Source organism: Esox lucius, chromosome 5, assembly GCF_011004845.1.
Source record: "Esox lucius isolate fEsoLuc1 chromosome 5, fEsoLuc1.pri, whole genome shotgun sequence".
In the NCBI taxonomy this organism is placed as follows: domain Eukaryota; kingdom Metazoa; phylum Chordata; class Actinopteri; order Esociformes; family Esocidae; genus Esox; species Esox lucius.
Window position 1 is genome coordinate 6,964,836 of NC_047573.1, and position 15,053 is coordinate 6,979,888.

Consider the following 15,053-nt stretch of genomic DNA (forward strand, 5'->3'; position numbering starts at 1 on the left):
AAATAAGTGCTAATAACATATAAGAAAATGGAGAGAACAAGTGCAGTATATTGATTCATGAAAATACATGCATATTCGGCACCTTTGCTGTACCAGTTGGTATTTTTTTAATATTTGGTTCATGTATGTTATTTAGGCCGGTCTGAGTGAAACGGTTACACAACTACACAGATGGAGAGTTTATAGGCTACTTTGTTAACGGGAATACTGTTGCCAAGAGCAACCAGTCACCATCATCTGCCACTCCATCAGCCAAAAATAAAGTACTTAACCTCTCCCCTCAGCAGTACCTGGAATCCAGACCATAATCATGTACCCTTCACATGCACACATACGGGGGGGGGGGGGGGGGGGGGGGACAGCATGCGACGAGAGTGACACAGACTAACTTGCAAAGATGTTGACTGTGAAAAGCGCAATTACCCGGGTGGAAATGAAGGCTACGTTGAAATGACTGAAATCTGCATTTATTTCTATGAGAAATGAAACAAAGCACGATAATACATAGATATTGTCTTGTTGCAGATACACAGGCCACTGAAAACTGCACATCACACAGCAACACAGACCAGGATTGGAAGATAAACAAATTGTGCTAAAAGACCAATGTGGCATATCTGTCATTCAAAGAACAGAACACTGCTTTGCAAACAGCCTATTTTTAACAGCAAAATATCAATGCAACTGTCAAGTCCCCTTAGGAAGTGATTGTTCACACAATTACAAAACATTTAAAACCAGTGTTTGGTAATTGTTTGCTGTAGAAGAGTCTGGTGGAAAGAACTATAGTTGAAACAAAAGACAAAAACATTATAATACATAATTCCATACGTCAATACAAACAGTACAGTTGTTTAAATGAAATGTCTACAGTCTGACATCTGAGACTCTACAATCAGGTAGTCCCATTTAAAACAGTTTAATCATACAATGTAAAATGTGTTGATTGAGTATGATGTGTTTACCTACAAGCAAGATAAGTAAGTACATCAGGATGACATCATTACAAATATTTACTTTTTTCTTGCACATCTTAAGTTAACATTACATAGCAGTTAACTGAAAACCAGTTACAAATTAAAAATATGTATGCATTTATTCTTTAATTATTTATGAATGTCTTATGAATGCCTTTTGAGCTTCGTTTAACAGACTCCTATGCCATCAGAACCCAAAATATTCTTTAAGTTTGTTTTACAACGTTTGTAAACACAGTACATGTATACAAAACAAATAAAACATTCTAGCCTCAAATAGCTAAAACTATCATTGTATACTCTTTCTACACATTTGAAAGTAGTCACAATTCTCCAGCCCTGCTCTTTAAGCTTTTTACAGCAATGGGTAGGGTACAGAAGGTGGTTTTAATTGTGGACTGTCCCTTTAAAGAGTTGTCCAGGGAAATGTTTAAGTCTAAATGAATGTAAAGAAGTCCAGCCCTGCTGTTAATCAGTGTGATCTATCTTCAAGTGTACCTTTACTTTATTAATCTTCATATTCTGCCAGCATTCAACTATACACCGTAAACACTACAAGCATCTTCAAAAAATACTAAGATTCTTCTAAAAAAATGTCTAAAATAGTTTATATTCTTGTTTTTGAAAAGAGATTTTCAGCAGCAAATAAGTCTGAAACACAAAGCAGCCCTAAAGCTTCCTACAGACTTCCAGGCAACTAACACCGACATCAATTATTCCTTTCCTTAGATGACTCTCTCTGCCATCTTAAGTCTGAGGTACAGGAGAGGACTTCCCAAACTAATCGGCTTAGGTACAAAATGTTCAATCCAGCAATATCCCATTTTCACCACATAAGATCTACGGTAACCTGCTGTGATCCGATGACTGAGGAAAATACTTGGCAAAAAAAACAAGGTGCTTTGCGTTTTCATAAAAACCTTTGGAAAGTCATGGTGAACCACCCACGTACTGCATCTACACAGCTTTGTTTCATCTAGGTGTGTAAAATGCTTGAGGCCTGCCTCTGTCGAGTTCCCTTCAAAAACAGCTTTTTCCAACCTGCAGTATAATAAACAGCACATCAGGCCCAGTTAAGCCCCTTTCTTTCAGACAGATACACGTGACTAACACGCACAGCACATGCGCTACTAAACGTTTACCTCAGAATAACATCACAAATAAGCACCAAACAAACGTCTGTAATTAACATTCAAGGCATTCCCAATGACGAAATGTGCTACTCGCTGTTTACCTGATAAACGGTTGCCTGACCACAAGCGTTGTTAACTCCAGTAAATTACACCAGGAAATACATCAAACACTACAGATACAGACACTACGTGATGTATGGCGTCTCAAATGTTCCCCAACGGGTCATGTCGGTAGCGCTCTCAGTGAAGCTCACATCTACGTATTTATACTTGTGCTTAACAGGAATTACATGCCGGGTCGTCCGAGCCCTGATTGGCCGAAAGCCGTGGCATATGATACCGTACACCAAAGGTATGGCAAGAAAGTAGATTTGACTGTTCTAATTATTTCGGTATGCTGTTTATTATAGCAATAAGGGGTTTGTTATATATGGACAATATAACATGGTTATAGCCTGTATTCAGGCACCCTTCATTGCGTCGTACAGACGATCAACCCTGTGGTATACTGGCGATACACAACCCCTCCCTGTACATTTGGGTTTAATGACTGCCATGTGAATGTATTCCTAATCCAAACGGATCAAAAAGGTTCTGACAATCCAAACATAGCTACCCTTCCCTTTGTATTATGTTAACAAGCCTACAACATAAGGTTATATTGTGTTTTCCCTACAGCATGTCTGTTTTTACGATGCGAGTGAACAACGTGATAGTTATGTTTCCCACAGGTGACAAAATACAACCGTTAAATGTCAATATTAGCAACAATTGTCAAGAATACAGTTGTAGCTTTCGTATTTAAATTGTATCTTATTCTTATGATCCTTATGCTCTAATGCACTCACACATATCCACCTATGTTCCAGAGTGCCCGCTAGATTCTCTCATTGGCTGCATCCCCATTCTCTGCGTTTTTTCTTGTGCGAGTGTAGACCCCCTGCTAAGGGAAGCTGTGCCACTGAGGGTTTTAGCCACAGAGTTTCTCCTGGAGAGAATTGGTGACAGGTAGTGCACACTTCAAAAGCACAGAGAAATAGGATGCAACCAACCTGATCACCTCCACTCCGCTTCTCCTCCCTCAACCCTTTTAAGCTCGTTTAACCAGGATGCATTGACAACCCCCCCCCCCCTCTATCTGATCATGGGGTCGTCCCCGCCAGGGGAGGTTAACACAGGCATGCTGACCTCCTTACACTTCCCCTCCTTGACCGAGCTGGCGTTGGTCTGGTGGGAGACGGAGGTGAAGGCCAGGTGGTCGTGCTCCAGGATGGCCAGGCGGTCCTGGGGTTTCTCCTTCTTCAGGTAGAACATCTTCCTCAGAGTCTTCAACTGCTGCAGCTCACAGAAGGTCTCCAGGACAACCAGCATCACTACCAGGCCCAGGAGCAGGTAGACTGGAGAGGAGAAGAGGTGGGGGGGGGTTTAATTACATTTATATTTGCCATGGTTGACTTTTCTTAATTTGGGAATATTTACTTGTGAATAAGATCGATCAAATCAAGAGAGACAAAGTCAGTCAGTCAGTGAGAGACAGTCAGTCAGTCAGAGACAGTCAGTCAGTGAGAGACTCAGTCAGTCAGTGAGAGACACAGTCAGTCAGTCAGACAGTCAGTGAGAGACACAGTCAGTCAGTCAGACAGTCAGTGAGAGACACAGTCAGTCAGTCAGTCAGTCAGTGAGAGACACAGTCAGTCAGTCAGTGAGAGACACAGTCAGTCAGTCAGTCAGAGACACAGTCAGTCAGTCAGTCAGTCAGTCAGTGAGAGACACAGTCAGTCAGTCAGTCAGTGAGAGACACAGTCAGTCAGTCAGTCAATGAGAGACACAGTCAGTCAGTCAGTCAGTGAGAGACACAGTCAGTCAGTGAGAGACACAGTCAGTCAGTCAGTGAGAGACACAATGTGTCTCACGACAGGAGGGAGTAATAGTGGGAGGAGTAGCTCCTGTAAATGTCTGCTGAGTCATTTTGATAACAAACACCTTCTGGACTGCAATGTCCCGTTCTTCTCATCCACACAGCTGCTACTGACTGGGCCATCTGCAGCGATCCTTTCTCATCCTCTCCTCTCATTCCCTGCTCTCATCCTCACCCAGTCTCTTCTCTCCTCTTATCAAATTATGTCATCCTCTCCTCATCATTCACGTCTCTCATGCACTTTGATAATTCCCTCGTCCTCTCCACTCATCCGTCATTCAGTCCTCTTCCTCCCTGGCTCATTATTGTCCCAGTGACACCCTCAGGGGTCTGAGCTCACAGTCTGGTAAAAATGTCCTCACAACAGTCTACCAAGCGTTTTTCTATTGCTGTGACTTAGGCTCACCACTAGGGGGAGTGAGAGAGAAAATATTCACAGAATGCAGCATGGTAGAAATGTGTTGGTATGAGTTACCCCTCTATACTACCACATTAAATCAATGTGATGATAATCGTCACTAGTAGTAGATACTGCACATGTTATAATCAAATAAAGTGTGATTAGATACACTAGAGTGCAAAGCCTTGTCTATTAATTATGTGACAAGTTATGATGAGAATTATCTTTTAGAGAAATGGAAAACACCTGCCTCAGAATCAGCCAGAAATGTATACAAGTTGCAATAAGTAATGAGAGCAATCCACATCAAATATTCAGATTCCTCTTTTATGTTACAATCTTCCAAATCTCTATTTTCAGCAAAGAACTGTCTCCTCTTTCCAGCTGTAAAGAATCTGGAGTTTTTTTTTTAGAAGAGTCAATTTGTGACTAGATCTCCATTAATATTGCTCTTTTAGTTTGCTTTCATAGGAGGACCCAGGCACTGTATAATTCAAGTACCTTTGTGAAATACCAGCCCGGACTGTGCAAAAAGAGAATATAAAAACACACTCATAACACTCACCAGTGATGCCCACTTTATAGAGCTGTCTGAACCTCTGGTTAACAGACTCCCCTGGTACATAATCTCCCAGGCCAATGGTACTGAGTGATATAAAACAGAAGTAGAACGACTCCAGGAAGTTCCAGTTCTCCTCCAGGGAGGAGAAGATGGCCGCCGGGATGATGAAGAAACAGGAAGCAGCCACGATGGCGAGGAGTGTTGCATGGACCACGGCTACCAGAGGCTTGGACAGGCCCCAGCGGGTCGACACATACGTGATGGGCCTGCGTGTGCTGAATACCATTATCCGCTGGACCACGGCGGTGAGGAAGAGGAGGGTGAAGGGAATGCCGACCAAAGAGTAGACAATACAGAAGGCCTTGCCTGCATTAGAGAGTGGTGCTGTGTGGCCATAACCTGGTGGAAACAAGAAGGGACGGCTTGGTTCACTAAATGGTTGAATGGCAGAATGTGGTAATGTTATACATTTCACAGATAATAGGCAGAATGTGGTAATGTTATACATTTCACAGATAATAGGCAGAATGTGGTAATGTTATACATTTCACAGATAATAGGCAGGATGTGGTAATGTTATACATTTCACAGATAATAGGCAGGATGTGGTAATGTTATACATTTCACAGATAATAGGTAAATCTATTGTCAGTAGTTCAATGCTATGTTCATATTTCTTCAAACCAAGTGCCTGTGCTCCAACTCAGTTCTATTTGTTGTAAACCTTCCATTTCCAAGATGGTCTCATAGAAAAAAAATCATGTCGCTTGCAGAAAGAACAAATCCCTTTAGTAACCATAATGAAAGAAGCCTGTTTCAGAAGGGGTTCTGGGTGTCAGCTTTTCCACTGAAAGCTAACAAGCAACTAGAAAATGGCTCCTGGTGGACGCCCACCACTTTCTCATCTACAAAGCATTCGTGTTAGTGACAAAAACCCATCGCTAGTTCTTTTGATGGCGCCTCACAATGAGAGTGAGGAGTAATAGAAAACCATAGTATCAGATGCAGATAGGCCAAACAACACGCGTTCCGGGCACTCACACAAGAAGATGACATTAAAGAACCGGGAGAACGCAGCACGTTCTGGTCAAGAGGTCCCAACTCGAGTGGTCAAAATGCCACGGCCCTCTGGCACAACAGTGGCAAACGAGTAAAACCCCACTAGCCTAGTTCCTTTCATTTTAGGCCCGTTAAGATACAGTGCTAATGCCCCTCACTATGTCAAAGGGGGACAGGAAGCTACACTACTAATCTTTTCTGCAGCGAGGTTATACATCTCAGGTGTAGGCACAATGACCCTCCATGCAGGCTGTGGCACAGTCTGAATCAGTGAAGCCACACAGTGACACAAAAAACACTGAGGCAGGAGGCGACCCAATGGACCGTTATGGAAAGACCACGATGGAAAACGGAGAGAGATTCAACGCACAGATTGAATGGAGGGAGAATGAACACCAGTGCCGTAGCTTCCTGTAAACAAGGTCGTGTGGTGGATTTTATCGACAGGAAGTGCTGAGTAAGCTCGGCTGTCCCACAGGTTGAGCAGACACCTCTGTCCCAGCTTGTCCCCTGGTACTGGAATCAGCCTGTTCAAGTGTCTCTCTAGCCATGCGGTAACTGCTGGATATTGTGGCAATGACAAACAACCACAGCAACCTGCATGAGGGAAAGGCTGGACACAGGAGGGTGTAAGCTGAGATCTTGTGAAAAGACATGAGGACAGACACATACTTAATAACAATGGGTTAGTAATCTGGTAAAACCAGATGGTCTGCCACGGGCACACTCCTGTTGGCCAGTTTCAATCCTTGCACCATGGGGCCGAACCCCACTAAGTATCACTCAGGAACAAGGCTGGAACATTAGCTCAGACACTTAAAACAAGGCACACATATTACAGGGAAGGTGGGGTGTGTAGATGGGCTGGGGTGTGTAGATGGGCTGGGGTGTGTAGATGGGCTGGGGTGTGTAGATGGGCTGGGGTGTGTAGATGGGCTGGGGTGTGTAGATGGGCTGGGGTGTGTAGATGGGCTGGGGTGTGTAGATGGGCTGGGGTGTGTAGATGGGCTGGGGTGTGTAGATGGGCTGGGGTGTGTAGATGGGCTGGGGTGTGTAGATGGGCTGGGATGTGCAGATGGGCTGGGATGTGCAGATGGGCTGGGATGTGCAGATGGGCTGGGATGTGCAGATGGGCTGGGATGTGCAGATGGGCTGGGATGTGCAGATGGGCTGGGATGTGCAGATGGGCTGGGATGTGCAGATGGGCTGGGATGTGCAGATGGGCTGGGATGTGCAGATGGGCTGGGATGTGCAGATGGGCTGGGATGTGCAGATGGGCTGGGATGTGCAGATGGGCTGGGATGTGCAGATGGGCTGGTCCGTCAGCTGGAAAACAACTGTAGTCTGGGATAGAGGGGGCAGGGAGGGGGTTCTCTCTCTCCCTTCCTTTTGGTGAGCCTCACCTAATCTAACATACTCAAAACTTCAGACCCACTCTCTCTCATATCTAAAACACAGTACAACCACTCACAACATTTCATACTATAATCACAAAACCCTCATCATACACACACTTACACACACGGACATGTCTATTCATGCACACATACGCACTTCCCTCACCCCCACACCTCCCTCACCCCCACACCTCCCTCACCCCCAGCATGACTGTCCCCTGAAGCGTTTAGTCAAATACTGCCTTTATAGGTTTCATGTGTTTTGTGTTCATGAGCTCTGTTTATGTATTTCAAATAGTCTTTGTATATTGTATGTTACATGTCTTTTTACACTCATTTGGGTTATGTAAGGCTTGTGGGTTTTTGTATTTAATTGTATGACACATAGGACAAAATTTAAAGCCACATAGGGCTAATATACCATCCTTAAACGGCCTGTTTCTAAGATTTTGACTAAACTACAAGCATAAATTACCAAAAGACATCTGCAGTTCATTTCTAAAGTTAATGTTTCTAATACTTTGTTCTGAAAATTGTTCAGAATGATATTGGGTCACATTTGGTCTGTCTCTCCATTTGCATTGACTGGTAATCTCCTCATACTCACTTTAGACACTCACAGTACTTCCCAACCTAAACCACCCTGGATTGCTAGTACTCTTCTGGTCTGGCTGGGTAAAGAAGACGAGGAGGAGACAAGTCTTATCGTTGTTTAAATATAGTCTTGTAAATGTTAGAGGCAGTTTACTACACATTAAACACTCATTAAATACTGTCCTTAGGCTGAAAGGCCTGCAGATATATTTTGCCATTTGAAATGTTTGGCTGACATGTCATTTGGGACTTGGATGGAGCAAAATTTATTAAAAATGTGTTCATTGTGTCAGAAACAATGTGCCTTTACTCACTGCAGAGACACAGGCAGACAAGCAGACACAAATGTTTTGTTTTACTGTCATTGAGTAAAGAAAACAACCTAAAAAAGGATGTACATTTAAAGTCAGAATTTTCCTAACCCTTAAAACTAACTCTAACACCCCTCTGTCCCAACCCTAATTCCAACCCATGCCAAACACACAAGGCAGCTCCTGCTCTGCCCAGTCAAAGCTCTTCTTTGTCCGGGCCACCTCAAGTGGGTGGAACCTGCTTCCCCTTGAAACTAACACAGGAGAGTCTCTGCCCATTTTCTCAAAAATGAAACCCAACTTTTTTTAAAAGAGTATCTGAATGAACAGTTCAGCGGAATCAGTGAGTAAGATGTAATTACTGGGCTGTGTGGTTGTTCCACCTAGCTATCTTAAAATAAAGGTACTGGATATGAGCCTCTGAAAAATGACTAAACTGTTTCTACAAGAATAAAAAATACCTACAACTTTTTGTCTGTGAAAATGGATGTAAACGTATGCTAATTTGAAAGCATCTTCGTCAACATCAACATAATTCTTCCATTGAGGAAGAATTGGAAATCACAGACAGGGACGAACTGACCCAACACTGTGACCCAACACTGTGACCCAACACTGTGACCCAACACTGTGACCCAACACTGTGGTTAGACCCTTCTATACCACCTAACAAGTCCAAATGAAATACACTGCTGAATAAAACTAAAAAATGTCATTGCATCCAGGCAAATACAAATTAGAAAACCGTCAAACCAATCTGAAATACTAGGATCTCAACGATTTCCAAACCAATCAGAAACAGAATGATCACATCTGGTCCCAAACCAATCAGAAACACTATGATCACAATCCGTACCAACCAAATCTGAAACACCATGACCACAACCGATATCGAAAAAACGTTTTTGCTGGTGAAGTTTGGTAAAATATATTTTTTTTTATCATGGCTTGACTTCTGGAAAGTTTTTTTAACAGAGTAAATCGAGTAATCGTATCGTTAAACTGAAACATTTACGTTGTTGATGATTCGTAATACCTACTTAGTGTAGGTAATTTCTCCTGTCCTGCTGTATACATATACGATTAAAGATGCATTATTTAAATCTGCGAGGAATGTTAGGCCAAGAATTCTGATTTCATTTACATATCAGTGTATTTTCATATCTCGATGTCACGCCCAGCACAACACAAATATACACGGCTATCCATGGTACTGAAGTAACAGGCCGACGCACAGGTGAATTCAAAGCCTACTGAACGCCAGCAGAGCATAGCCGCCGCCTCAAGGTGTGGAACGTGGCCTTATGTAGTTGCCTTTTCAACAGGATTGACATGTTTTTATAACAACGGACCCCACCTCTCGTGCAACTCAAAAGCCGGCTAATTATAAACGCCAAAAGTAGCAAACGTGGACACTGGAGACAGTGCGGAGGAGTATGTTGTATACATCCTGTGCTACATTGGCACCTGCCCTGCATGGAAATCAAATGCCATCATTTAATCTGTTGTCGACATGCTTGCGGATAAAATCGATGGGCCAGGTTAGCCGCGCCCTCGCTCGGGGTATAAGTGACGCAAAAACTGCTCATGGAGGCTGTGCGCGTAGGCCTGCGTTACAAATTGCTTTCAAGACGTCTAACCACCAGAAGAAAGAAACTCGTTTTTCTGGAAAATATCAAAACGAAACAAAACAACCCTAAAAGGGACCTAGCCTATTTCAGTGGGGGGATGTAGCTGTATGACGCACAGCCTACATCACCTAGATTGACCCGGGTTGATGTCTTTCAACGTTTTATCCATAGATAGCTGAAAAGATGGCCTCTTAAACTAGATTTTAAAAACTACTGCCTGACTTACCTGTAGTAGACAATACAGTACTGGCGAAAAACAGGGAGGAGGTGAAGTCCCAATTCCAATTTGCCGACGCGTTATTGAGAATGGACACGCCGTAGTTACTCGCCTCCAGAGCCTTCTCCAAAAACTTCTCCAGGCGTTCTTCCGACAGACATTCATTATCTTGGAGGAATTGTTTTTTGATGGTTCGGAGCTCCTGTCGTAGAAGGTCTTCATAAGGAAGCTCCACCGAGGAGAACACAACCGCTCCGAATATAAGATACAAAATATATCCCAAGACTAAAAACAAAAAATACCATGTCGATTTGTGCGTTTGTATCAACCGCACACATGAATTGCTAGTTATACACTGTAGCATTTTAAACAACACAATTATTAACAACGTCGGCTAAGATCCTCTAGCTTCTACCTTATGTAGTTCAAGTGCACGGTCCTATAACGCCAACGAAACGCTAGAATAAGCATGGGTCCCCCTTCAACGGTTTGGTTTCTTTTTCCGCCTTCTCTATTTTCTGTCCTCGGATTAATTCAATTCATTTTCACCGAGGTGGCTCGAGCCCGCAGCCGAGAGGAGGGTGATGTGGCGGCCGAGAGTGACGTCACGTCAGTCGGTTTCCCCTATCTCTCCTCCCAGGTGAGACAAACATCGAAAGACGTTTTACGTCGTCTAAAGCTCTTTAGCTATTGTCGTCTGTCTAGAGTGACTGACGGAACTGTAAGATCAAAAACCATGGGCGTAGAGAAACCACACCCTTTGTTTTGTCTGAAACGAGATTCTTTATTGCTGAAAGTGAAATCGGGGGGAGGGGTACTTTTGACAACGGTCTCCCCTACCCTAAGAGTGAAAGGCATAATGAGTATATTGAGTTACCTATCCCCTTGCTCTCTCTCCCTCTCTTGATGTTTGCGTGCGCATGTCTGTGTATATTCGTTTCTGATCCCCACCTGTGACCAGTGTGATTTATTACCTTAATTTGAATAAGGATAAGAGCTGACAAGCCTAGGTTGCTGTCCAGATCCTGTATTGTGTAAATTTTATCTCTGCACTTCGACCCGCCTGTGTTAGTACACGCCTCAGTAACTGTTGAACATTTTATAGTTCTGTACAGTTTGAACAGTTTTGCATTCTCAGCATTACAGCCGTGCGCCAGGGTCGTGGGTCAATTTAAATTAGTCAGGGAATCCCAGAAACAAAATGTACAACCCATTTGCAAAAATGTTGTGACGCTGTGTAAAATTGAAATTAAAACTGAATGCAAAGATGTGCATTTAAACCCTATATTCAATAGAAAATATAATTTTAACTCCTAGTTAAATCAAATGCTAGTTAAATCCCATGCAAAGAAACCAGATTTAAACAAGATCCAGAAACGCTGCCACATTCTCTGGGCCCAAGCTCATTTAAGATGGACTGAGGCGTAGTGGAAAACTATCCTTTCTGATAACTAAAAATGTGAAATTACTTTTGGGAATCATGGACGCTATGTCCTCCGGCCCAAAAAAGGGACCATCCGGCTTGTTATCATTGCACAGTTCAAAAGCCAACATTTGTGATGGTATGGGGGTGCCTTAGTGCACGTGGGTGATTGTGAAGGCACTATTAATGCTGAACAATATATACAAGTTTTGGAGCAGCATATGCTGCCATCCAGACAATGTCTTTTTCAAGCAAGGCCTTGCTCATTACAGCAAGACAATGCCAAACCACATTCTGCACGTATTACAATAGCATGGCTCTGTAGTTAGAGTCCAGGTGCTAAAATGGCCTGCCTGCAGTCCAGACCTATCACCCATTGAAAACATTTGGCGCATTAGAAGAGGTGAAGCAACACAGTGATAAAAATGCCCCTGTCCCAACTTCTTAGAAATGTGTTGCTGGCATCAAATTCAAAATGCATATATCTTTCCAAAAACAATAACATTTCTCTCGTCCAACATTTCATGTGTTGTCTTTGTACTATTTTCAGTTAAATAAAGGGATTAAATTATTTGCATCACATTGCATTCTGTTTTTATTTGCATTTAACGCAGCATTCCGACTGTTTTGGAAACAGGGTTGTATTAACGATTCAAAAATGTAACCAGTTTTTAATATATTTTAAAAAAATCAAAAACATGAAAATATGTATTTGAGACATTTTTATTTTACTTCACATTTCTTGGATTCTACGTTAATCAAATCTGAATATGTACACTACAGGCTTATGTTGGAACCCACGTGAGTCATCAATCTGTGGACTCACTGCTGTCCTACCAGGCGATCAAACGCCTTCTTCCTTTATTCCCTCATGTTCCCCTTCCACCCACAAACAAACACCAAATACACACAACACACACAAACAAACACACAATCAATCAATCACACAAACACAAAACATATGCAAAAAAACTGCGCCTACACACTCACTCACACACACACACAATACACGCCTAGACACATACAGTCACACACAAACAAACACACCTTTTTCATTTCATGACATGTTGCCAAATTACATGACATGTTGGTCTCTATGGCAACAGCCTTCGCAAAACTTCTCGACCGGAGTCGCATTCACTGCCGCGCTGCCATCTTCATGCGTGCAGCATTTCCATCGGTGTACACGAAGCTTCAAAAAACTTTTCCCTCAAGGCTACGTGTTGCACATTGTATCGTTCTGTTCTTCAGTATAAACAGTGTGCAACTGCGCGTCTCAATAAGCTGTCCAACACTTTGTCAATCCTCACAGCTTCAAGAACAACCAGTTTGTGAAGGCAGCTCGTACATCCCAAAAGGCACCCTATTCTCTATTTACTTTAGAGCAGTACACTATTTACGGAACAGGGTGCCGTTTAGGACTCGAGCACTGGTTGGATATTTCGGTCACCTGTGTAACATTTACTCATTCGTTTCCTGCTGCAGGTTTCAAAGGGCTGTGGGTATGAGGAACTAAGACGACCAGCTGCTTGTCTGGTTATGACGTTGAGTACGACCACACAGGGCAGTTTCATTGAGGAAGTTACTTAACAGTGAGGTGCCTTGAGGTAATCTCTTCCTTTAACCTAGTTGGCTTCCACTTACAGTTTATGATAATAACATATGGCTTGCTATTTACGATATTAGACCAACATCATTTACCAAGATAATGGTGAAAGTTCAAAGATAAAAAGAAAGTGTCCTCTGTACTGACATGACAGCTAGTGTCCATTGTTCTGTGTTTTGGATCTTGTACGAAGTCTACAAGTAAAACATTAAGCATTGCCTCTAAAGTTTAAGTGACACAGATTCTAGTCCTATTTTATTGATTAAGTCTGAAAGCAAATCACATCACCTTTGGACCATAACCATACTTAAATCACAATATATTTACAAACCCGATTCCATATTCACTGTACAATTGTGAATAAAAACACAATGCAATGATGTGGAAGTTTTATTCAGAATACAACATAGATGACATATCAAATGTTTAAACTGAGAAAATATATCACTTTAAGGGAAAAATAAGTTTATTAAAAATTTCTGAGAAACTCCTTTCTGATATTGCTCCACTATTTTTAGCCGCAGCATTGGGGGAATTGGTGATCCTCTGCCCATCTTGACTTCTGAGAGACACTGCCACTCTGAGAGGCTCTTTTTATACCCAATCATGTTGCCAATTGACATAATAAGTTGCAAATTGGTCCTCCAGCAGTTCCTTATTTGTACATTTAACTTTTCCGGCCTCTTATTGCTACCTGTCCCAACTTTTTTGGAATGTGTAGCTCTCATGAAATCCAAAATGAGACAATATTTGGCATGACATTACAAAATGTCTTACTTTCAACATTCGATATGTTATCTATATTCTATTGTGAATTAAATATAAGTTTATGAGATTTGTAAATTATTCCATTCCTTTTTTACTCACAATTTGTACAGTGTCCCAACTTTTTTGGAATTGGGTTTGTATCATCTATGCAAGTCTATATCCACACCAAAGATTCCTCTGGGTTTTGCAAGTCCATATCCACACCAAAGATTCTTCTGGGTTTTGCAAGTCCATATCCACACCAAAGATTCCTCTGGGTTTTGCAAGTCCATATCCACACCAAAGATTCTTCTGGGTTTTGCAAGTCCATATCCACACCAAAGATTCCTCTGGGTTTTGCAAGTCCATATCCACACCAAAGATTCTTCTGGGTTTTGCAAGTCCATATCCACACCAAAGATTCCTCTGGGTTTTGCAAGTCCATATACACACCAAAGATTCCTCTGGGTTTTGCAGAAATAAAAAACCACAACAGCACTTCTTATTTCCCAGAATTGTTAGCTCATATTATGAGGACCATATTACTTTAATATTGTAACTGTGGAATTATTCTGTTTCTACAAGGTCCAATGGTTGGTAATTAATGATTGTACAAATATTAGCGTATTTCTTTAGACTACATTGGTTATACAGTATGTACTGTCAGTAATGAAGCCAGCACTCATCAGTTAGGTATATAGTTAGGTATCAGTATAATTGCTGTGTTGTACTTAGGTAAGTTACAATATGGACAAGCTGGCCTTGAATGAACACACTAATTCCACTCTGTGTCTTGGCTCTGTGCCAGTTAGTGAAGTGGCCCAAAATAGACTGTGTTCTGAGGAGAGTAGTTATTTCAAGGCCCCGTATTGGATATTTGAGATTCCTAGCAAGGGTAGAAGTAATCAGAAGTCAATCCAAGGTTATATACTTGGCATTTGACTCCCAGCTTCTGGTTGGCAACAGAATCTCTGGTTTTATTCGTTTCTGTCTTCCTTTAACCTAGTTTGTCTGCCCTTTACCAAGGCACTTTACAGTTAACCAGCTCCCAAGTTGTTGTTATATGGTTCACTCCTTT

At 42.2% G+C, this 15,053-nt stretch overlaps 1 protein-coding gene across 1 annotated transcript; it reads right to left on the reverse strand.

The window, feature by feature from the left end:
• Positions 1 to 450: 450 nt before the first annotated feature.
• On the reverse strand, positions 451 to 11,009 carry kcnk1b (potassium channel, subfamily K, member 1b). The gene is made up of 3 exons (XM_010867296.5): positions 10,209 to 11,009; positions 4,994 to 5,389; positions 451 to 3,507 (listed from the first exon to the last, which is right to left on the reverse strand). Exons 1-3 carry the CDS (start codon positions 10,561 to 10,563, stop codon positions 3,245 to 3,247), a joined length of 1,014 nt encoding a protein of 337 aa, XP_010865598.1. The 5' UTR covers positions 10,564 to 11,009; the 3' UTR covers positions 451 to 3,244.
• Between the last annotated feature and the right edge of the window lie 4,044 nt (positions 11,010 to 15,053).

Coding starts and splice junctions, on each gene's coding strand:
- kcnk1b (XM_010867296.5), bottom strand. CDS start 10,563: ATGCTACAGTGTATAACTAGCAATTCATGTGTGCGGTTGATACAAACG. Junction 5,390..10,208: donor TACTGTATTGTCTACTACAG/GTAAGTCAGGCA, acceptor TGTTTCCACCAG/GTTATGGCCACACAGCACCA. Junction 3,508..4,993: donor CTATAAAGTGGGCATCACTG/GTGAGTGTTATG, acceptor TCTCCTCTCCAG/TCTACCTGCTCCTGGGCCTG.